The sequence below is a fragment of the Larus michahellis genome, chromosome 10, assembly GCF_964199755.1.
Source record: "Larus michahellis chromosome 10, bLarMic1.1, whole genome shotgun sequence".
Classification (NCBI taxonomy): domain Eukaryota; kingdom Metazoa; phylum Chordata; class Aves; order Charadriiformes; family Laridae; genus Larus; species Larus michahellis.
In genome coordinates, this window is record NC_133905.1 from 16,566,237 (window position 1) to 16,591,139 (window position 24,903).

Consider the following 24,903-nt stretch of genomic DNA (forward strand, 5'->3'; position numbering starts at 1 on the left):
TGCACAATTTTAAAATACGCTTTTTTTTTTCCTAAATTCACAATTGAATTTTTTAACAGATTTGATCCTGATCAATACCCCAGTTGGGCTCCTAATCTTTAAAAATGTCACTGCAGTACACTGACATTAACAGACGGCCAGGTTTCCATTCAGCCTTGAAAGAGAAAAGCAAACGTTATTCAAACAGCACTGATTGTAAAGACACCAATGAAGGACCATCTGTCCCAGGAATTCCTGCCATTAATTTAAATAATTTCCCTGCTGAAAATGTCAGAAATAAGGTTTGAAATGTTAAAATGGATGTTTTACAGTTTTTTTCTATATTTGAAACAAAAGCTTACAAACACCTGCTAACCGGTACAGCGAGAAACAGAGAACGTTCTCAGCATTTCCCAGAGCAAACAAGGGCCTGACTCTGAGACCTGTGTTTTACTTTAAGCATGCAAGAAGCTCACGTTGTTTTAATTGGTGTCGGCTCATCTGCTTAAACGTACACAAGTCTTTGCCACATTGAGTACAAGAGGTGGAAATAAATGCCCAGAAAATTCTGCTTCACCTTTTTAATATGACGGAAACAAGACTTGCTGAACTGCTCCCCTATGCGGTCTCTGAAATGCTTTTTTAAAAAAAAAAACAAACTGAGTAAAATTACTTTTACAGAAGGCTTCCTTTGTAACTTAAGTCATCAGAAGGGAAAAGGTACAAGAACTATGTATATTTTGATAATTTAGATGTTTGAATACTGCCTACGAGTAACAAATTGTCTTACTGCAAGTCTGATCTCATAAATGCTGCGTGTGAGCGGTGGAACCGTCCCAGCCCCGGTGCAAGAGCTGCACAGATTACACCGTCAGAGCCTGAGGACGGACCTCAGCCTGGCAACTCAATGAACTAACCAGCTTTGCTTAGTTTAAGCAGCCAATAAGGAGAATAACTTTGGAAAGTGAATTATACAATGGAAATGCCTCGTGAAAATCCTAAATAAGTCTCGATTTTTGCTAAGAGATGAACAAACTGCAGTCTCCCTCTTGTTTAATTACCACTGCAACAGAAATGTCGTTGGTCCGTGGAAGAGAGGACGTAGCATGTTATCAGCATGGCGATACAAGTATTGATTTTTTAAACGGCACCCGTTGCATCGTGTTCTCTGTGCTACAGTTCAATCATAAAGGGCAACTTGTTTTGCTTCCAACTAGCCACTGCTGAAGACTTACAAAAAAAATCAATCTCTTACCAAGTTTCACTGCGAAATAAAACTTTACAAAAAAGTCTCTCAGAAGGCTGAAACAGAATGAGTATATATTGAAAACAGGGAAGTATTTTCTATTACTATAGTTACCTATTTATTCATTTATTTTTAAGACATTATATGTTCAGTTAACTATTCACGGGCAGGCTTCTACGCATCAAACGAGAAAAGGCAAAGGGAGTATGTAAAAGCCAGAAAATTAATGGAATACAATTGTCAGTTCTGAACAGAAAATACGAAATTGAGGCTGGGTTTAGAAAAAGGTGCAAAGCTCTGAAATTCATGAGGATTCACCCACTTAAGCGAGGCTTAGTTTGGGCTAAGAAATGAAAATTAGGAAGCTCTGGATTAGCAAATGGATGAAAAGCTTTAACATATAGAACAGCATGAATACGTGGCTACGTATCTGTACATATATACATACACTACACACTTTCTATACACTGTACATATATTTAGACAGATAGGTATAAACATATACATTCATACACACATACATACAACTATGTACATATGCATCAGCTGCTCGAGTGAGTTTTAGAACTGAACATGCAGAAATGCACACTGGTGGGAGGCACAAAATAAAGATGTGTAAAAATCTATCAAACCCTTTAAAAAGAAGGAAGACAGGCATGGATTTAACAATAATAAGCCATTTTCAAAGTATTCATCTAACTCAGAGGATAAAACTGGTTGTGGGAATTACGGAACATTATGATGGTTTTATCTGTGATGAACTTTGCATGACTTCACAACAAAAAGCTCAGTAATAAGGTAATTCTGGGGTTTGATGTTTTCCAAGTCTAATATATTTAGACTCAGAGCATTTAAACTTTACGAAAAACTTTACTTTAACTTGCAACCTCAGTATAAATAATGTTCTAAATTTTTTTGCACAAATAATTTCCTATATAACGTTGATAACATTGATTGCAGCAGAAGAGGGGTTGTAGCGTTATCTAACAAGAGGCATTATGGCATTTTCCATCAAACAATAAGCCTGAATTCAGGAGGATTTACTGTTAAAATGACTCAGCAACTTTAGGATTACAAGGTGCAAAAAGTAAATGTTTTCATTTTCTCCCCTTTGCCATGCCCTCTTGGTAATTTCTCGTATAAAGATGGCTTTTAAACTAATTTTCTGTCATTCAAGATCCAGTAGATGCTGGCAATTTGTCCTTCCTCTCCTCTGCGGGGCGTTCGTGGCCTCATGTTGTTGATGCCCCTGGCTACGGGCAGCATTAGGGCAGATGCTGGTGCTGCTCTCGCAGCCCATCCTCAGAGCGAACCACGCAGCGGTGGCTCTCTGGTTTATGGTGAGTGTGGCAAACTACCGGGACAGATGGGAACCTACTTCTTCTTTGCCTGGTAGTTCTGCTTTTTCTGTTACGGGCAGGAGTAGATGGAAAAGAACCAACCTACCCCGCTCTTAAACTCCAAAGAGTAACCGCAGGAGAGGAGAGGGATTTAAAATAAAAAAAAACCCAACATTTTGATTTCTTTTTTCTTTTCAGGGTGGTATCATCCTGTAGGTGTTTGCTGGTGCATCTGCGTGTGCCTGATTGAGCTGCCGGTTCTGCTGCGCCCACCACCCGCTCCGGACAGGGCCCCGACGGGGCGGCTGTTGCAGGAAGCTGCTCTGGTCGCTGCTGCTTTGGTACCATCCCCAGCCTGGTAATTTCCAGTGCCCTTTTCCTGGCTAAACCGTATTCCTGATACCCTTTCTGCTCATGCTATTTGGGCCTTTTTAAAATTATCCCTTACTCATTAAACAGCAGGTAATCAGGGAAGAATCCCAACTACAGTCTTAAATTTTAATGGGCAGGAAAATGTACTGACATCTTCAGCATCTTGGATGAAATCCTTCAGGAACATGTGAAAGTCCTGCGTGCCATACACAGCAATGAAAAAACTGCAGTGTTTTACAGTCTCTGCTGAAGAAGAGAAACTGGTTTTGCCTGGAAGCTTCAGGCCGGACTCGTTTTCCTTGTCACCCTCAGGACATGCCCTTTGCCCAAGGTGCCCCAAGGAGCGTGCACCAGCATGGGCATCTCCGGTCCCTGCCGCTCCTGCGGGCGTTACGGCCACTCCAGGTGATGGGAAAACGAGACTTGGTAAATGATACCAAGTAATCAACGGTGACCAACAACAGTTTCTTGCCCCAAAGTGCTCAGAAAACTTAGCCTCCTTAGTAACCTAACGTTTTAAGGCAGTTAAAATAAAGGCTTGTATGATCTCTTTGAAGGATCTCTCTTGGAGATTATTTTTTCCGCTTCTACCAGTTTCATGCCAGAGTAACTCTGCTGGCACCAACAGTATTATATCTAATTTGCAAGCAATGTAAATAGAGAATGATGGCTTTTACATATGGTCTTAGTTCTGTGTCTTTTAGTCCAACGTGAGTAAATTAAGGGAAAAGTAGTCTACCTTCTTGCCCTAGTCACAAATGCAATAAAAATCATTATTACAAAGCTAACACAAAATGCCCCTACACATTGCTGACCATTGTTGTTTTCATCTAAAAGATTCAAATTCAGTTCCTTCTCGAAAGAGCTGGAAAACAAATGAAGCACGTGGAGAATGGACATTATTGCCTCATCATCGCTCCCTGCATGCCCCTGTTTCAGTCAGCACAGAATTCTAACGTTTGTCTGAATGGATTATTACCAAGATACACACATAATCAAGTTCAGATCAATCTAATCAGATAGTTTATCACTACATCTCTACCGAGTTAAAATATTTTCAAAAGCAGCAGAAACAGGACCTCGAAAATTCTGGAAAGAGTGAATTTTAGGCACTAAGTAAAGCTTCAGTGAGATGTCACTTTTCTTAGAATCACTTTCAGACTGTGATCCTTTGACTCTTCGTTCTGTAAACACAAGTCTGGCATTGAAATTTGGCCTTTATGAAAACAAGCCATTTCCGTACTTAAATTCAAGAAACAGTTTTTCAATAATTGTTACAATAATAAAAAACTCTCCTGTCCCATATTCATAAGCAAATGTATGCACTTGCAAAGAAGAAACAGATGAAACTTCAAGTGAGTAAGATTAGCCTGTTACCATCTCTGTTACTGGCTGGGGGGATGGAACAAACCTCAGAAATGACAAGAACTACATCAGCCTTGTAGTATTTTCTGCAGAGACAGTTTAAAACTTGCCTGGATCTGCAGCTGCACTGTGTGCTCTGTTCTACCTGCATTACGTTAGAGTGGCCTGAATGCCCCGGCACCAGAAGAGGCTGGAAGTAATGGCAAAGGTTAACACAGAGCAAGAACAACTTTGTGAGGCCCATTTTCCTTAGGTATGCCCTGTCCTATTGCTACCAAGAAACACCTAAACCATTGGCAGAAAGAATCCCATCATCCGTTCTGTGCTTTTTGAACATCAAACTTCTATTGATGGACATCCAAGTAAAAGAAAAACCTTTCTTTGAATGAGCTAAAATAGTTTCACTGCGAGGTTACACCTGGATCACTGAGAGATGAGCAGCTTCACTGCTTCATACACCAGAGGGTGGTGCTGCCATCGAGAGGGACCACAACAGGATGGAGAAATGGGCCAACAGGAATCTCACGAAGTTCAAGAAGGGGAAGGACGAAGTTCTGCCCCTGGGGAGGAACAACCCCAGGCACCCAGCTGGAAAGCAGCTTGGCAGAAAAGAACCAAGTTGAACATGAGCCACAAAGTTCCCTTGCTGCAATGAAGGCTTATGGTTTCCTGGGCTGCATTAGGCAAAGCGTGGCCAGCAGGTCAAGGGAGCTGAGGCCACACCTGGAGTGCTGTATCCAGTGCTGGGCTCCACAGTACAAGGGAGACATGGACACACTGGAGAGAGTCCAACGAAGGGCCACAGGGATGATGAAAGGACTGGAGCACCTCACGTATGAGAAAAGGCTGAGAGGGCTGGGACCGTTCAGCCTGGAGAAGAGAAGGCTCAGGGGGGGATCTCATCCATGTGTACAAACACCTGAAGGAAGGGTACAGAGAAGATGAAGCCAGGCTCTTCTCAGTGGTGCCCAGTGACAGGACCAGAGGCAACGGGCACAAACTGAAACACAGGAGGTTCCCCTGAACACCAGCAAACCTTTTCACACTTTTTCACTGTGAGAAGAAACAACACTTTTTCACTGTGAGGGTGACTGAACTGGCACAGGTTGCCCAGGGAGGCTGTGGAGTCTCCATTCTTGGAGATATTCAAAAGTCGCCTGGACAGGGTCCTGGGCAGCTGGCTCTTGGTGGCCCTGCCTGAGCAGGGGGTTGGACCAGATGACCTCCAGAGGTCCCTTCCAACCTCAGCCAGTATGTGATTCTGAGATTATACTTGAAATTTAGCGCAAAGGAGCCCTACCGCACTGAAGAAGATGGTCTATAGTTTTATATGGCAGTGGTTTAAGTGGTTCCCTTTCAGTGTCTCTCCGTCATATGCCAAATCTTTGTCTCATTTTTATGACAGCCCTTGAGCAGCACGTGAGAAAGAAGTGTTAGGTTATTCACCACATCTATCTTATTATTTACAGCTAGTATTAAAATATGCAAAACATTTTACATTCTGAATATTTCTTAAGTTTTAGGATCTACCGTCTGCCACCCAAATTTCTACAATCCAAACTGTTAGTCTTGGAATCAAAATAGTGTATAGTTAGAGACAGTACTTTTTGTTAATTGTATGAGGACCAAATTAGCTTGGTTCTGACTGATACTAGTCAGCAAATCATGCTGATGATGCTATGCCAAGTAAAACTTTACAGCCTTTAGGTGGTAATATCAGAATCTTAAGTATGGAACTTCTTCATTACATCTATTAAATGCATGCACAATAAATAACCCCCAGATACGGATTGCATTGTTGTTACTTCATTTACACAAATTAATATTTCATCCCTAAAGTCCAGGGAACTATTTGCAGAGCAAGCAACTACCAGAGGTGTATCCAGGATACCATTATGTGCCCTTGCATTTGTAGGGAGTGTAGTTTATTTGTAAACAGAGCTGCATGATATTTACCATTTTGATTTAAAAATGTAATACAATGCAAACATTTTAAGTTTTATTTCACGCGATCCCTCTGTTCCCAAAAAAACTGTAGTGGCTTTATTTTGTTTCTTGAACTGTTATGCTCACAGCAGGAGTAAGAAAAATTAGGAACACAAATTTTTGCATGGAAAATGGGGCCCTTTTACTAGAAAAATTGGAATTTGAAATTATGTTTGTCATAAAAAAGCCAGCCGGTATGTATTCAAATTTGGAAAAAATATTCCAATGGCTAGTTTTTGTGCTAAGGAATATTTCATTTGTCATTAACAATGCCTACTTATCTGCTTAAATAATTTTTACAAAATACTGAAAGCAAATTAAACTGCATAATCTTTTTTGCAATGAAAAATATCACAATAATTCAATGCATACTGCTTTTAGAACAACAATGACATAACCCAATAAAATTTTAAATTTTAACAAAAATGGCCACAACTCTTTCCAACGTAGCAACTTCTTCTGATGTTAATATCACAATTAATTTCTAAGTTGTATACCCTTAAAACAGGGCCTTTGCATCGGAGGTGCTGACACAATCACACAAGAAGTCACACTGCAATAGAACAGCTAGTACACAATTCTCTATTCCAGTTGCCTTAATATTCAGAGTGTAGACCTTCCATCACATCAAAAACATGACAATTTCATTTGCTATAGCAAAAGCCGAGAGAAATGAAAGTGCAATATTACAAGTCTCTGCATGCATATTGGACTCTTTGTAACACCCTTCTGAGAAAAGAAGATTCTGAATGCTGTAACAATGGTAACTGTAGAAGACTTTAATGCATCCAGAAGCTAAAATTAAATAGCCTTCTGTGTCACAATGAGTGCTACAAACGTGAGCCTCCTGATGAGAATGACGCATACCAGGTCAAGACTTTTTATCACATCAGAAGCTTCACCTAGAGCTGCTTAAGGTCTTTTGGCTACAATTCAGACCCTTAAAAGACACAAACACCAGCCCGGTTGGTGTTCCTAAATAAATGTCAATAACAGAAGAAAAACAAAAGTGCTGAACTTATCATTAGATTTTTGTCACATAAAAATACACAAGTAGAAAATGCCTCTACCATACAAATAATTAAAATAATTGATGCATCTAATGAGCCAGGATCAGATGAAAGTATTAATTGCCATGACTTTTTTTTTAAACTTTGACTGTTTAAAATATTTAATGTCCATAATAATAAATTATACTAAAACGAAAGCAATGCTAGCGGCTAATGGCCAATACTAGGAAACGATGATGGCTCATCACTCTAGACAATTAAAAAATAGTTAATTTTATAACTCCATGGTCTATCAGTCATTAACTGCAATTGTACGTGACAATGTCAATCCTAACTATGTTTCAGTTTTAAACTGAGTCACAGAAGGTTGAGAGCACTGCAAAACTGGGAGTGCTCTGTCGGGGAAGGGGAGGGATGAGGGGAGAAATAAAGCAAGAGAGCTTTGCAATATGCTCTCGCTGACACCCAGAGGTTCTACACATTTCAGGTTTTGAATTGTACCTTTGGCTTTAATAGTACCTGTACTCCTAAACACCATCATTGGATGATGAGGGCGTTTAGGAGTACAGAGAGGGGGAGTAAATTTGGAAATACAAAGAGCATACTCAAAGAGCATGCTCTACTTGACGACTCTTCTTCCAGTTAATGACTGATTTTCCCCACAATCAAAAGGCTTCCTATTAGAATAACATTTCTCATGATTGTGTTGGTCTGAATAGAAACTTTAAGGAACCTGAATATTTCATCAGTACTGTGGCAAGAAACACATTTTTTTCACCTAGTTTGGGTAATTCCTGCAGCACGTAACAGTCACTATGACTGCATCATACTGTGAATTACAACTGCACTAATTTAACAGAGTATAGCTTCAAATAATGTGGATATCTGATTTAAGAATCCACATTAATATTTCATGCATAACATAAGAGCAAGTGACTCTTTGTAGAATAAATGATTGTCTCCTGTAGCATTCTACATTTTCACAGAAATCACTAGCATTTTGACTAAGGACATAGGCAATTTTTTTCATTTTCCATACTCATAAGCAGGATGTTGATGATGATGTCACTTTGACAAGAAGTGCTTACAAAGTGCTAGTATTATATCCTGGCATTTATTAGATATTAATTCCAAGGATATTTTTAAATATATACATACTGTTCTTTTTACTTTTAAAGTAATTTTATTACTAATCTCTGATATTATAAAACTCTACTTTTAACCACTGATAGTTTCTAAATACAAAGCATGTGAAAAGTATGTTCAGTAATCTATAGCCTTTTAAATGAAAGGCATTAAAAATATTCCTTGTGGCAGAAAAGGTTTTATAGCAGGTCTTTTAATAGCTGCTTAAATTTTGTCAACATCAAACAGACAAGGAGAAATCTGAGAGGAAACTGGTAACAAGTTGGAAATATCTGTACACACCAAAATGCTATTCTTTTAACTTCGTAATTATATGTTTTTACAAAAATTACTTTGATCCATCAAATTGTGTTGTTCCCACTACGCAGACGTGCCAGTTATTTGACCATTATATTCTGCTGTTTCCATTTTGAGAATGTAGGGGATTATGCTGTCAATGGGAACATTTCCAATGAGACCAGTAAAAAACAGTTCCTCAGTAATGCTAGAGCTCATCAGCCTAAGTGCTGGCAGGCGAACTAGAATCCGGGCTAGCCTGAAAAAGAAGTTCAGTGGATTGTAAATACATATAATACCAGTTTAAAATACTTTTGTGGCTAAAGAACTGGATCTGCCTTTCATTATTACCGTAACTCATGAATGGGAGTAAAGAGGCCATTAAAACTAATCGAGCTACCATAAATAGAATAGTTACTTTTCTATCCTGCAAGTGAAATGAAAAGCCACCATCTTTCTCTGTGGTTTTCCAATGGAAAAGAGATAATAACGTCCTGTGTAGATACAACGTGTATATTCAAAAACACAATTCTCTGGGTCTGCTTTTGAAACTCCCAGCTCTAGAAGCACGTCATAGTCCAGGACAATGCTGAGACCAATGATATTCATACTGACTAGTAAGAAAATCTGCACAATTTTAAGAGTAAAATGCTTAATTAAAATTTAAACCATAAACAGCACAGTCCTCAGTTGTCTAGCAACTTAATGATAAACCAGATAGCAAGAATGGGTCTGGATGTGCATAAAAGAAGAGAATCTGCTTCTGATGAGAAAAGGAATTTGGAGGGATGTGCTGTTACTCAAACATATTCCCAAACGCTGTGGGGTATTTATGTACCAGGATGTTAACAGACATCCAATATAATGATGAGATTGTATTGAATTTCTGGACTTCCAATGCATTTGAAATTTAGGACAGTGATGAAAGCATATCTGCTGTGTTTATATGGCAGATGTACATCACAACTGCCAAAATAAATAAATTTCCTGAACCAGAGCCAGGTAATAGCAAACCTGAGACAGCACTGAACACAGGCCTCTGGAAAATGCGTGAGTATCTATGGAGAAAATATATAACGTCCATTCTGATAATATACCGTATCTTGTAAACTTTAGGGGGAAATTGCAAAAATACTGTGATTCTGTGATTCAAGCTATGCTGCTGTTTTTGTGAAAATTATAACACTTGTGCCTCTGTGTCAATTTCTGCCAATGTTCAGTTGCTCAGAAATAATCAGATTTGTATTCTAAACTTATCTATGGGTGAGCCTGGGGATACAGACAATATCAATTAAAATAGAGGACATTATTTGGGAAATTTAACTCTCTGATTTTGTTCCTTGAGCCACTATTAAGAGAAGTAAGTATATGCAACAAATTCGGTATTTACTTTATGGCAGATGTCCAGCTCACACATCGAACCAGAATAACTGAACTGTACACAGAAGAAGAATGTGGGATTTGAGGGTATTTCTGAAGTGGAGAATCCCATCTTCGCCGCACTTAACAAGGACTCCTGATGCCCTTTGCCCTTTCTGCTGCCCCACACAATGTTAACTCAGTAAGATCAGCACAAAAACCAGTTTCTGAGATGGGAGAAATGCTCTTTCTACAGGCTTTTTTTTTTTTTTTTTTGGTTGTTGTTTTTTTAAAGTTACACTTCTCTCAGACCTTGCTTAAATGTATGGGATTGCATGCTTCTTTATGTGGGGACACCTTTCACAGTAAAAGAGAATTTGTTCTAGGTTATATCACTAGACAGTAGTTAGCATTTCCATTGTAGTGCACAGAATCATTATGTCGATGCAATTTAAAACACTTTTGATGGAGATTATTAGAAAATGTGATAATTATTTCTAGCAAGTAAGAAACAGGTACAGTTGAGAGGTGAAAAAACAAGTTAGGTACTTTCAAAGAGAAGTCCTTGGAAATTAAAAAAAAAAAACAAAGGAGAAAATAAGTAGGACATGGGAATTTGTTATAAACAGCAGCTTGAGTTTGTTACTCTTTCCCACATGTAATTGTTCTTGTTCCAAGGTTTATAAACTGACAGTTTTAATACTTTTCTGCATATGTAACTTGACAAACATTTAAAGGATGACAGTCACCTTTCATTATCTCAAAGCCTCTTTGACAACTAACTTGAAAAAGGAAGCAGTTTGAATTAAAGAAGTTTGAGGCAGCTGAGTCTTGAGACTTCTACTGAAGTAAGTCTGTTCACTTTTCTAAACATGGCAATGAGACTCAAAGGAAAAAAAAGAACTCAAACAAAAAAAGTACTCAAGTTTAATTTACATGGAAGAAGCTAGACAGCTATTCTTGCTTCTACCTATCTTTAAACAAACCTGCTTGTTTTTATGAACAAGGTTCTAGTTCCTTTTCCTCAATAGTCAAAAAAGAACAGGTGTCAAAAAGGAAATTTTTACATCAATTCTCTTATTTTATACTTTTGCCAGCTACGGCCCACAACATTACTTTGGGTACTATAGACAATAAATACCTATAAGTATCTTCTGGATAGGTTTTTTGTACATAGTCCTGCAATTCCATCTGTGCCTTCTCCTGGAATTTTTCTATTTGGGTTGAACTGGTCAGACCAGGGTGATCTAAAGAAACAAAACATTTCTATATGTCGATTGTTTCCCTATACATTGTGAAATATATGTAGTTATAAGACTCTCGCATTTAATTTCATTTAAATATTTCTCCTGTACTGTGATGTTTAACATGTTAGCTGTATAACGGAAACCACTCAATTGAACATTTGCTTCCTGGCTGCAGAATTATCTTGCGCACTTCTCTCTTTACAGCTGTGTGTATTCACAAGAAAGCAGAAAAAGATTAAGCCTGTAGGTAGGTACCAGGCATTGACTCCCCTAGTTTTTGTTTCTAACTTTGCTTTTTAAAATGTGTTTGCCTCTGGGATTTCGACTAACTATGCCGACAGAGCAGTATCTAGGGTTGTTTTCTTGACAGATCAATTTCTTGACCTTCCTGAGTCCATCTCATGTTTTAATTCCAGCTGGTTCAGCTCCTCAAAGACAGTGACGTGATCAGAAAAAAACAGAAAATACCACATATCTGACTGCCCAAATATCTTCAGTGTTGTGTTCCAGCTGCTCTTCACTTGAAACAGTACAGAGCTAGCTTGAGTTTGGAGTTTCTTGCTCCTCCAACTTGAATAAAAACCCTAATAAACCTAACTCTAGTGGTACAATCTGCAAAAAAATTTTAAAAGCAAATTTCAGAACACAAATATCTTCTAATTCAAGTAAGTTTTATTACAAAGAGAAAAATCATATCAATGCAAAAAAACCCCAAACCCCCCAATAACAAGATACTCCTTTTCTTTGTATTTTGTTAAATTCAAAGTGGTAAACACCTTTGAATTAAAAGTAAATAAATTAACATTTCTGAGCAAGAGTTTCCCTTTCTGTGTCCTAGAAACATTTCTCCACCTTTGCTGAAGAGACTGTCACTTCCCATTTCTTTAAGGTCCTTACCTTATCATTCCAGAAAATCTAAAGTGTCGTCTTTGAGTGAATTCTCATATCTCATAAACACTTGATCATGCCTTAGTTGTTTGCTGTCATTTTTTTGTTAACAAATGGACAATAGCCTGTTTACATTTAGTTTTGGAAATTTTGTGGAAGTTCCGTATGGAATACAGTGGTATTTCTGCTCCTATTTCAGCGATCCCTCTTATGACCGTATTAAAAATATTAAAGGTGAAGCCAATTGCTTTTTGTCACTGTGAGAATGCACTATCCCTAATCCTTCCTGCCATTTACTTCACTAATATTGCTAGAACACATCCCAGATAACTTTACTCATGGATTCTCAGCTGAAGATAATTGAGAGTCTACTCTTCTAAGGTGGGTGTACAGGGAATACCTGATATGTTGGAACAGTAAATAACATGGATACGTTGCTCTAAAGTTATTTTTAAAACACATATTATTTGTGATAAAAAACACATATTATTTGTGATAATTCATTATGGAATAATTATTTTATCTGCAGCTTAACGGATCAGTGTCATGTCAAGGCATTAGTCTCATTAAAAAAATGCTACAACATTACCATATGAATGCTTATTATTTAAAAATATATGGTTACTAAATTCCTTACCAGGACTAAAGAGGACTATAGCTTTAAGGTATGCATATTCATATCCATCAATATCAAGCTTGGCCATGCTGTTACAGAACTCCTGAAGTTTCCAGATGTGTTCCATGACTTGCTTTATTCTGTCTCCAGAAAGTTTATCTAGAAAAAGATATTGCTTACAATTTCATGTGAGCTCAAGTATATCTGATATATTAACCAATATCCTTTTAGAAAACAAGTGACATTTTAAAGTCTTTTCTGTCGTTTGCTATCTTAAAACCACTTAACATATAAGGATGGACTGAAAGATTATGGAAGCGAGGATTTATAAAGCTGAGTCAGACACAGGGCTAGCAAACAGGACGTTAACTCTTTTTCATAATTTGCCAGTATAGCATAATCTGCAACACCAGTCTTACTCCAGTGATGTACTGTTCTGAGCACAGACTCTCAAATTACGGTGAATTGTTCTACAAATGGCTACAGTGATTCTGCGAACGAACAGAAACACGAAACAGATGCTCTCATGCAATCCTAATTTTCAGTTCAAACAGTACTGAGTTCGCTTTTCCAGAAGCGAACGGAAGAGCAGTAATGACAGTGCTAGTTTTTCCTCTGCCTGTACTTTTAGAAGCAAATTCTTCATTTACCGTGGTAAGTATTTTTTCCTTCTGATGAGGTAAATTCACTCAAATACATGTACACAGATTCTTCCATTATTTGAAACATCACATTCCGTGTGTTGATTTAAAAAAAAAAAAAAAATCTTATATTATTTGTGAATAAGTTGCAGTTGAGTGGTATTAGCTGCTCAGCAAGGGAGGGAGAGATTTCTCTTTTGGTAAATGTACCTTCTCTCTGACTGCATATCTGCAGGCTAGTCAAAGAATGAAAACCTTAGAGATTACTTTAAGACAAATCTTTGAATTCATAATTACCATTAAAAAACTTCAGACATTAGTTAATTCACAAGGGATAAAACTTTTTCTTGAGAAACACATTAGAATTGTTTTATTCCAGTTGATCTCTAATATTAATATTTCATGGGATTATAACTTAAATATTTTTCCTTTGTCTGTACAGCTAATAGCGTGTATGATTGCTTAGACCAGCGTGCCTTAAACTGAATCATGATTATTTTACATATTTTCTGAAACTGCAGTAAAACGATTTAACGGAAGAAACATTTTTTGCACAATGTCTTGAAATAAGAATGAAAGCATAATCTACATTTCTAAAATTCATGAATATATAAGAGGCCTTAGTTACTCAAGATGGATCAACACAGCCGTGATGTAATGTTGTCATTTCTATATTAAGTGGGAAACCATGGTACAGAAATACTCAGGAAAAGTGAACCTGAATTCCAGAGTTTCCAAATAGGCTCATCACTAATACGTTTCCTAGATAAAGTTCTGAAATTTCTTCACTTTGTTTTCAATTTTAATGGTATAATACACAATATAATATGATAATTTTGCAGAACAGATAAATAAAACAAATCATTACCAACTCATATTAAAACAAAACACCCTCTTGTCTTGGCCAGTCTCAGGTAACACAGTATGACTAGAAGGACAGGTTGTAGAACAAATTTTTTTTTTTCTTTTTTGAGACATGGAAACAGAAGTGGAGTCAGCTTAAGGCTGTAATAGCCCCACCATTTACTCCTCCACAAACTCACTGCTGGGGGTGCAGATGGAATAGACAGCTCTATTTATTCTGATGGAGATACAACTCAAAACCTAACTCTGTGCAGAACATACAAGCTGCATGTTTCCCTGTTGGTCTTTAAAGATCTTGCCTCTCTCTCCGTGCAGGAAAGGAGCATCAGTTTGTTGTATTTTGAGGGCTGTCCACGCTCTCTTAACTTCCAAAAAAAAAAAGCCCCATATTCATTATGAAAGCATACTATCCATTTAAGAATCAAATTTCTGTCTAATTTACTTTATTGTAATTAAGCTAATAGAGTAAGTTTAAAAAATGTACTTTACTAGGACTGAAGGATATTAAACATTTTTTCAGATTATCCACTTCTGTACATTTTATAGTTCTACAATCAAGTTTTACTCTTCTCAGTGAAAGCCCGTTTTGCAATTTTTGCTGTGCGCACAATAAAGGCACCACAAAAATCATCAAACAGTACCAAGCAGTATTCTGTAGCTACTTTTAACTCACATTAAAATTTAAGCTAGCTTTCATGTAACGTGCTGTATTTGCAGTTTAAAGCTGCTAGTATTGTTTTTTTCCTTCTATTAAAAATGGCAACTTATTCTGGTGCTAATCAATCATATTGACTGGGAACATCCTGAAAGAAAAGAATGAAAAAAAAGCAACCATAACAGATTATCATCCATGCTAGATATAGTCATCATTATCAACAGGTCAACACTGCATTAAAAAATAAAATTACATCAATCTTCTTAAGAGTGTCAAGAAAATAGGTTGTTTAATGCTTCAGAGGGTACTTCAAAATACATTAATTGTTCCTGCATTGTAGCAGTATTCGAAACCACTATACTTGCAAGAATATTCTTGTTGTGATACTTGGCAAATGCTATAGTTTTACACTGAGGAGTTCTGCAAGGAAAAAATTCTGGTGTGGTTTGGAAGAAGACATTATTCTAAGAGGAAAAAAAATACATCTGGCTAGGAGGAAAGCTCTGTGAGCACACCCAACTTCAGGATGTACTTGTCTTTCTCTATACTGCCAGTCAGATGTAGAAGACAGGAGAATACGTCCTGCAGCCCTACCCCCATTTGTTCTATGGGCACTTCTGTCCCACAGAGATCTTTGTGAGGTCAGTTCAACAGAAGTCGTAGATCACCAGAGGAAAGGCAATTATGCAAGAGAAGGCTTCTCCTTCCCCTGGATCCTGGGGAACAGTTCTGCCACCGATTAGGAAATGCCTCGTTGAGAAACGCTAGACAAATGTCCCCATAGTGTTGACAGGACTGAGCACGTCTAAGAATCAGACACTGAAAACATACCTTCCTGAATGCTGTTCTGGAGATGGTTGACAATAGCTGCAAGGATGGTGGACAGGCTCATGACCTGGGCACACTGTGCCAGGCCCAAGGTGAAGAGCTCATTCCAGCAGGCACGCACCAGGCTGGTGTTACAGTCCTGCCTATGAGGCAACAGAAAATCAAACAACTGTAGGTGGCTTTCCTATCAGGTTGGTATTATCCTATGCGTAATTATGTTAATTATAACAATTAATAATAAGGATTAATGTATTGCAAACCACTTTACTAAGAGGCATGTATTAGCATATTACAAGTATATCAAAAAGCAAAAAGTGATAGGTCGACTACAGGAAACCATTTCAGGTTATTTGTAAAATGGTGCTCACCAGTTCTTTACCAAGATATATTTCTACAAATTAAATGCTCGCTTTTGATTTGGCTTTAGCTTCTGTAGCCGCAGTAACATCAGATATTGTAGTTATCCCCTCCTCTGCCATCTTCTATTTTATTCCTCAAGAAGGAGAATATTGCATAGTCTTCACACATTTTAAAGAATTCATTAAAAAAAATAAACAATATGATAACATAAAAATTGAAAATAGCTGAAAAGTGTTCAGATCAGTGTTTAAATTCATTAGAAAGCAAACTGTTCAAACAGGATATGCGCATTTACCCAAGAGCTTGAAATGCAGGTATGGACCTAGCCCAGTGCATAGAGAGGAAAAGTAGTCGTGATGCTGACTCACAGATGTAGTGAACATTAAGGTACTCTGGCATTGGACTGGGCATGGTCAGCTACAAAAAGAAAAAAAAAAAAAAGGGTACGGTACAATATATGCAGTTCAAACAAACCAATTTTTATTATCCATGAAATAACCAGCAAAAACACTGAAACTACTCTTACAGTCTGTCATAAACAACTGTGTGACCAGGAATTGTCAAAGGAAAACTGTACTAAATAACTCATTGCAATTGGCAAGGAATGCAAAATGGGAATAAGAGACAAGAAATTATGTGGGAGAGAGCTCAAATGTTTCCTTTTAAAATGTTTTAACATTCATTTAATAATAATTAAATCTATAGATTTAATTGCTCTGTGGAGTGTTGGCTAGCATGACAGTGCTATAGAAGATCTTTTAAAACTTTTTAAAAAGAAACAAAATCTAAAGATTTAAAATGGGAAAGTCACGTAATAGGACTCTACAGTCACAAAACACCATTAGTGGGAATAAGCAGGTTATGATAAAAGTTTGACTTCATTAAGTATTACTTATTTCAGTAATGATCTTTGTATTTTTTGGCAATTTGATTACAGCAAGATGAACAGCCTTATTGTTTCTCACACGCTGTTTATCGACATGTGTGTGTTTGTATTCAATTGAAGCTGAAGCATCTCCAAAATGCAAGACCTTTTTTCAGTGGTTTAACCGTAAGCATCTAAGGCGGCACTGTAACCTCTCTTTATTGAAGGAGCCTTTTAGATGAAAGTTTTACACTATGTAGAATTATAAATTAATTAATCATGACATCATACTATATGGATGATATGGAAAGTGATTATCAATGAAATAAATTTTAAAGGATCCTTCTGTCTATGAAAAGGTCTTATGAAATAATGCCTATACTCTTTAGATACAGCACGTGGAAGGTGAAAATTGTATTAGAAGCTTTGTAACAGCAGATGTTATCCTAGACTGTATTGCCAAAATTAAATATAAGAATAAAGAAAACATCGTAAACTAATTTTGGGTTATGTCTTTAGTGTTAGTTTGTTTAGTAAGACATTTAAAGAAGCACATACCTTAAATGTGACATGTGTATCTGTAAGTAGGGGTCCTTCCACTTCAATAATTGGTGTTGACTGATCTCTACTAATTACATGAATATTCCCTCCTCCTGTAGGATCCATCCCATCTGCCAAGTTATGAGCTGCTGTACCATCTGTGGTATTAAGTGCTTTAGCCAAAGTATCGAATGCCCTGGAAAAAAAAAAAAAAAAAAAAAAAAAGAGTAATAAACAATGAAAGAGTGCTTCCTTACATCTTAAAAAAAATAAATCAGAGTAGTGGTCAAATTAAACACTATAAAGCATTTCCACTTAGAGGTAACATATACAGGATCTGTTTACGCTAAGACACGAGGTCAGACTTTTCATTACAACTTGGCCCCTCTGTACTGTTTGGACATTAATAGAAGGAACAGATCTGCCCACATATCGCTGGTAAAAGATCTCACCTGTAAGAGGGGAACTTTCTACTACTGTAAATCCTGCTCTAATAGTTTTATGCTAGTATTTGTACTAGCAAAGGGGTATCCTACACTTACCATTCACTATCCCCTCCTTCTCACCTTGGAACATTTAAGAGATCATGTGAGGATTACAGGCCAGATGCACCCTGAGGAGCACCCTGCCGTCCCTGTACTTGATGTCCAATTTCTTGGAACAGTGGAGAATAGCGTGATTCTCTTCTAGACAATGTGCCTGAATTTCCTTTCCCTTAAGCTGAGATACGGCCAGACACTCCTGATCTCACAATATAGACAGAGCCTTACAAACCTTATGACAGTAACAAGAGACTGGTCCCTGGACTCCTCTATACTCAAGCTGTAGCTAAGCCATTGTTGAAATAAGGCAGTGTAAATTCCCTTCATATGAGAACAGAGCTTAAATTTAAAGAAGGATTTTGTGCTCCAGTTTCATACCAGTGGACAGTATTATGGTGTAGTGCTGTTTTGCCCATATTTTTGTCAAGAAGTTGGGGTGGGGGCAGGTGTTGAATTTTTTTTCTGTTTTAAAGAAAGAGTACAAGGTTGACATAAGTCAAAGTTGCAGTGTCAAGTATTTTTAAATATCAGTTCACTCACTTGAAGAGTTTAAATAAAAGCCTTAAGACCCTGAAGTTAAGCTCCTCTTAAAAATCTTCTACTTGAGAAACAATGGACAGTTTTGAGGACAAGTATTTTTCTTATTTCACTATAATGCTAATTTCTGTTGTCCTTTGACCACCCCCCACTCCCCCTGAAAAATCCCCAAACAAAAACCCCACGCACAAAAATCTCAAGCTCTGCTGGAAACTTTAAGATTCCCAGTTCTCTCATTAATAAAGATAAAGACTTCAAATCCTTTCTAAACATTAAAAAAGTTCATGAATCTTAGTAACTATATGTTCCTCAGATTACCAGCAGGTATTACGGCATTTTTTTTCCCTATTCTCTCCCCCATCCCAGCTCAGGGGCAGTGAGCGAAGGGCTGGGTGGTGTTCAGCTGCCGGCTGCCTTAACCACAACACCCCTGAAGAGCAGGGTTAAGGGCATGAGCAATGCACGTCCATGTAACAAGCCTATCAAATAAAACTACCAAAGTGTTGCTATTCTCAGAGTCTCTCAAGGTGACAAACTAGTCATTTATTATTTTACTGGGTATGAAATCTGGTCTAGCTTCAGAACACTACATCTAAAATGCAGGACACCATTCTTCACAAGAGGACAACGGCCAAACCTGGATTTCTAGAGAACTGTTACCGTGTTTCAAAGTAGGGGGCAATCTCTACTGCACGTGGTGTCACAATGCCAAGTTACTCCAATGAATGAGTGTAAGTATATACCATAAAGAATACAAATTGCTAAATAAAATGCAAATATAAAGGCATACCGTGTAATCTCACTTGCGGATTGCTCTTCTTGTTGAACTTCAGAAGTATCTCCATTATTTAGTGACTCACTGAGATTAGCAAGAGAAGTTACAACATTTGCTAGTGTTCCTAAAGCACCCTGGCTTGTTTCAGCCTAAAAAGGAAGAACCATATTAGTAGATCAAAATAATAGGTGACGTATCATACATAGGTTTTTCCCATTTTTAATCTTTGTGTTCTTTTTCCGTTATGTACCACCTTCTTCCTCCTGAACACCTACAGGAAGAACAATAGCTCACAATGATCTTTAAACCCTCTTGTAATCAGCAACCCTATCCCCACCTGACATACCACGTGGGGAAATGCCTGTGGCTGACCTTTTGCAGAAATATGCCCACGAAAAGAAATCATGTTCCTCTTCATTCATAAAGATCTTCAGACTTAACCCAACCTTATCTTTTCAAGAGGAAGAATTATTTGTGTCCATGTACATAACTAAAATAATCTGAACAAATAAATATATATGTTCAGAACTTAACTGAAAGAATACCTTGGAATCAGCAGCTAGGAGGACTGTACCATCATCCCTGATCAAAGGCTGCTGAATATTCACAAGCATTCCTGGATCAAGAAGACCTGCCGATCTGTTCAAAAGCATAAGGCATCTGACAGTCAATGGTATTTTACATTAAACAGAAGAATGGGTAACAACCTATGTCAGAATAAAAGCAATTACCAATTTTTAAATTAACAATTTATGGCAGCTCAGAGTTTATTAATCAGAACTTAAGTCTTTCTGAAACAGTTTCCAGGAAGTAGCTTGAAAGACAGAAAGACTAAAATACATTTTCCTTTCCTGTGCAAAAGCAATGACAACTTCCCGAATAGATACCCTCTCATTTGCTTTTCATGCTGGTTTATTCTGTCTTCTGTTCTCAGAAGTCACTTAATAGCTCTAGAGTTACACATTAGACTTTGGAGGAGGATGTAATTGTGCATTACAAGTTAGACGATGGACAGCACTGAGGAAGAAAGTTATGTCAAGAAAATATATTTTACATGCCATAAACAGTCATGTAATCAAGGTCTGCATAAAATCTCTGCTGCCTTTACTTCTGCTGCTTTTTGACCAAACATCCTTTCCTTTTGCTGTATCTAATTTAGGGAGACAGTGGGAAGTCTTTGCGGTCAACAAGGATAAGTTTATTTGTTACTTACACAATGCTCGCAATCTCTGTAACCCAATACAAATGCACACATGACAGGTTCAGACCACAGGGAATTTAGAGTTTAAGGGCTCTGAGGCTAACAACTAACATTGCGAAGTACCACAGGCAGCAAATTATCATGCATTATGCAAATCTGAATCCTACATAAATAACAGAGAGTCACACTTAATGACTATAATATTGTTTATAGGACTGTAAGAGATCTGTAGCTCAAGGAAATCTCAAAGAAGGAAATGTGTCTGAGCAGTGCTTATGAACAATATGACTTGCAAATGAGAACACTGAAAAACAATTTTCCAAGAAATCTGCAGCCCAATCTTCCTGAGTGTCATTTGTTCCACAAAGAATATATAAAAATTTAAATACATATATAAAAAAATGAATATTGAGATCCAATATCTTTAGGTAGCCATTATCCACTCACAAACTAACTGGATCTACAGTTTTAGAAGTGTGATATTTAACCTAGAGCTCTTTTTTATTCTATTTAGAGAAAGGCAAATCTTGGCTCTAGCATTTTCACACCCACTGCCTAAGGAAACAACTGAGAGCATAGGAACCATCCTGGAATATCTTCCATATAGTAAAAGGACGTTGCTGTTGTTTTGCCGCTGTTGAAACCGGTCTCTTGGAATCTGACTCAGCAGTCACTGCAGTCTCTTTTAGTACTGTCTTTAGGAGAAGAAAGACCAAGTCTGCCATTTGCAGATTTGATTTCAGAGAAGTGCTAACCTGAACGCGTCACAGTCTAAGCCTACATGCTTTTTTTTCTTGAATATCGCATATTTGCCCTGCCTGTGCTTTGCCTGGCTGGACAAGAGCCAGCTCTGAACTGGAAACCACCCAGCCGTACTCAGACATAAAAAGTTTCACGAGAAGCAGAACAATCTAGGTTGGCCATGGTAATGGAAACATATTATTTGTGAATTGTCATTTGTCTTACTGGCCAGTCTGGCCTCAAACCACGACATTGGTCCAATTCTTTAGAGCAGAGGGGAAAAAAAGATTATAAGCGTGCTGCAAATATGGACAAATAACCTTAAACAAGACCTGTTAAACAGAGGTACTCACCGCGTCCCATCCTTATCTGCCACAAACGTTGGAGTTGCTATTAGAGGGCTTCGTAGGTCTTTTCTGATATAGATTTTTTCAGTGGAAGCTGCACAGTTGGTTGGTTTTTCACGTTGCACATCAAAAGGCTTTCTTTCACTTTGAACCGCTGCATAAAGACAGAAACATGCAGATTTGAAAGAAAATAATTCAACTGAAAAATACAAAAAGAAAATAAATTCTCACAGTAGGGCTTCAGTTTGCACTGTTATGATCGTGTATCAGCTCAGTGCAAAACTGGAAATTTAATATGAAGACTGAAGAAATACAGGCTCCATTTTTACTATAGCTGTGATTATGTACATTTTTTAACTAAGAAAGTTGCAGATTTATTCTTTGCTTTAAGTTTTGCTGAACTGGAATCAAAGCTTGCTATTTCATTAACATTTAATAAGACGGAACATCCTACAAAATGTGTTTTCAAATTGGCAGGGTTTTGTTTGTTTGGTGTTTTTTGGTTTTGTTTGTGGGTTTTGTTTGGTTTGTTTGTCTTTTTTTACAGGTAAAGCTATACCTAAATGTCAGATGCCGTCATACTCTGGATGATTCAAAATAACGCAAACCCAGAACTAACCCAAAAAAAGTCAAGACAGGCAAGCTACGTGAGAGACCCAGGTTAATTCCCTGGGAGACAAGTCTCTGCATGACATGCAATTCACTCACATACATTCATTCCACCCCCTTAGGGACGAGTGTCCCAAAAGTAACCTTTTCAGAATTTAAAATATTTCTACTTCATAACTGGAAGATAATAATAAGCTCAGTCTCCAATATGCCAAACAAGTGTGGTAAATCTTTCAATGAAAATACTAGGAAACAGTAACTTTGTAATTTTCAAGGAAGTGAAAATGCATCTTTGTAATATTAAGGTATGATTTTAAACAGATTACTACAAGTTATCTAGAATTTAAGTCGCTACACTTTACAAGGTCCTCTATAGCTTGGCATAACATTTGACTGCATCCATTCTTCACCGAAAATGAGGACAGTAAAATGAACAAAAAACTATGAGGATATCCCTTCCCTGGAGGTGTTCAAGGCCAGGCTGGATGGGGCTTTTAGCAGCCTGGTCTAGTGGGAGGTGTCCCTGCCCAGGGCAGGGGGGTTGCAACTAGATGATCTTTAAGGTCCCTTCCAACTCTAACCATTCTATCATAAGACAATGAATTTTTAAAAGTGCTGTACTAGTATTAATTCTCACAATACTTTGCAAATATAAGGCATAATAGAAATGGAGACAGCATTTCTGTGCTATTCACTATACCAGTTGATCATACAGCAGTTACTGCTTGAAAAGATTAACATTATTAACAAGCAAAGAAAAAAATTCAACCCTCCTCTACAGCCCTTTTGAATGTAACAGTAAAATACCTGGATATGTCTCTCTCTGCCCTCATAACCAGCAAGAGTTATTTAGTTCCTGATTTTATTTTTGCCAATATTGTTACTGTCAGCAGAATTTAGGGGCTTAAAAGGAGGTAGATCCATTTTGTTGGCTTGATGGATACATAAACATTAATCAGAACCCTGACGCAATGCCCAGTAAAGTCAGTGACCATGTATCTTAGTCGTATTGGAATAAGAAAGGTTTAGCTTCTGGAAATGTAGCATTTCTCTTGTACACATTTCCCCCTATACTCAGCACAGTGTGTAAAACACAGCAGTCATCACTACAGGTCTGGAGTTCCAGAGGGCAAATACAACAAAAATCTTCCTAGTTACAGCTTAAAGTTCTGCCTCCCTTGAATTCATTGGTTGTAACTGATCCTGCCTAGATCAGAGTGGAAAAGTATTTCTTGCTTCATCTTAAATTCTCCATAAATTTACCACAAAACAACCAGATAATAAGCTTCACAAAGTGCTGGACTGAAGAAGCAGAGGTGCTATACACTGGAAACAAAACACATTGAAAGAGGTGTTTGGATGCTAGCAGTGGAATTGCACAAAGCACTGCATACAAATATGAAAGTATACTGTATAAAGTATGACAGTTTATACAATGCCTCATTATACGATGCTCACAAATGACTAATATAAAAATTTAAGAAAAAAACATCCATGCATCAACACAGAACATTAAATTTATGTTCATCCATGTTAAAATATTGTGTGTTAGAAACATAGACTGTGTTTGTAACATGCATTCTAAGTGAGGCTCTAACCAGGCTCCTCAAAGACTACAGTAGTATGAGACACGGTTCCAAACACATCACTACTGCACCATAAAATGGTGATGGAAGAACGGTACGGCTAGATGCGCTGGTCGCCGAAAGTTCCGTTTCCTTCAAGCAGCATACACCGAAAGAGAGAACACACTAAAAAGTGGTAGTCCACATTTTTATTATTTGGTAGGCACGGTATCACATTGGGTACTTAACACTCACATTCCATTTTCATGCCCATCTCTAGACATTTCTTAAGCCTACAAAACTGGCAGCGATTCCGATGGTGTTTATTGATGATACAGTCCTGGTTGCTACGACAACTGTAGGTCAAATTCTTCCTCACACTCCTTTTAAAGAAGCCTTTGCATCCCTCACAACTGACAGCACCATAGTGACGACCTAGGAAACATATATATTGTTATCAGATGGAAATTACTTACATTTTAGCATAGAAATATTTGTCTTAAGCAAGTAAAACACTGTAAAAGTTACGCTTTAAATTTATTTTGTATTCTTACCATCATTTTGGACCATGAAAGCATTGTTAAAGTCTTACGGGATGTTTCTTGTTTACCTATTGTCAGGGTTTTTTGGTAAGAGTAGCTTTGGGAGAGTGGAGAGAAAAGAGGAAGGTTAAGCCTATTTCCGAACGAGACGCCTGTGAAACGGTTGTTCCCATTCTAGACAAGTACAGATGCAATTCTATCTGCTATTACAGATTATATGATACATTAAAAGAACACACAGGCTAAGAGTTTAAGTAATTTCAGATTGTGAGTAATTTTACAATAAAATTTGAAATGCTGTCTTAATTTAAAATTCCTATACATATAAATTCTGGCAGTATTTTAACACTTAAAAAAATAAAAGAAAGCAAGACAGAGAGACAGTCTTCTACGTAGCATGAAAACACAGTCCACTTCCTCGGCTAATGTAGAAATTTTACCTTGTAGACTCCTCGTTACTG

At 37.5% G+C, this 24,903-nt stretch overlaps 1 protein-coding gene across 11 annotated transcripts in view; it reads right to left on the bottom strand.

The window, feature by feature from the left end:
• Window positions 1-6,613: 6,613 nt before the first annotated feature.
• NR2C2 (nuclear receptor subfamily 2 group C member 2) overlaps window positions 6,614-24,903 on the bottom strand; it is a 38,713-nt gene continuing 20,423 nt past the window's right edge. For 7 of the 11 annotated variants that reach the window (XM_074602438.1, XM_074602440.1, XM_074602442.1 and 4 more), the window contains 10 exons: window positions 24,156-24,335; window positions 21,733-21,880; window positions 19,983-20,076; window positions 19,453-19,586; window positions 17,602-17,779; window positions 16,474-16,595; window positions 15,822-15,961; window positions 12,852-12,989; window positions 11,221-11,326; window positions 6,614-8,979 (listed from right to left, as the gene is read on the bottom strand). In XM_074602438.1, coding sequence (XP_074458539.1) covers window positions 8,805-8,979; window positions 11,221-11,326; window positions 12,852-12,989; window positions 15,822-15,961; window positions 16,474-16,595; window positions 17,602-17,779; window positions 19,453-19,586; window positions 19,983-20,076; window positions 21,733-21,880; window positions 24,156-24,335 — 1,415 coding nt within the window. In that variant the 3' untranslated portion in view covers window positions 6,614-8,804. Of the gene's footprint in view, window positions 8,980-11,220; window positions 11,327-12,851; window positions 12,990-14,442; window positions 15,139-15,821; window positions 15,962-16,473; window positions 16,596-17,601; window positions 17,780-19,452; window positions 19,587-19,982; window positions 20,077-21,732; window positions 21,881-24,155; window positions 24,336-24,903 lie in introns of those variants that run through there. The other 4 variants (XM_074602445.1, XM_074602446.1, XM_074602447.1 and 1 more) reach the window with 2 other exon arrangements.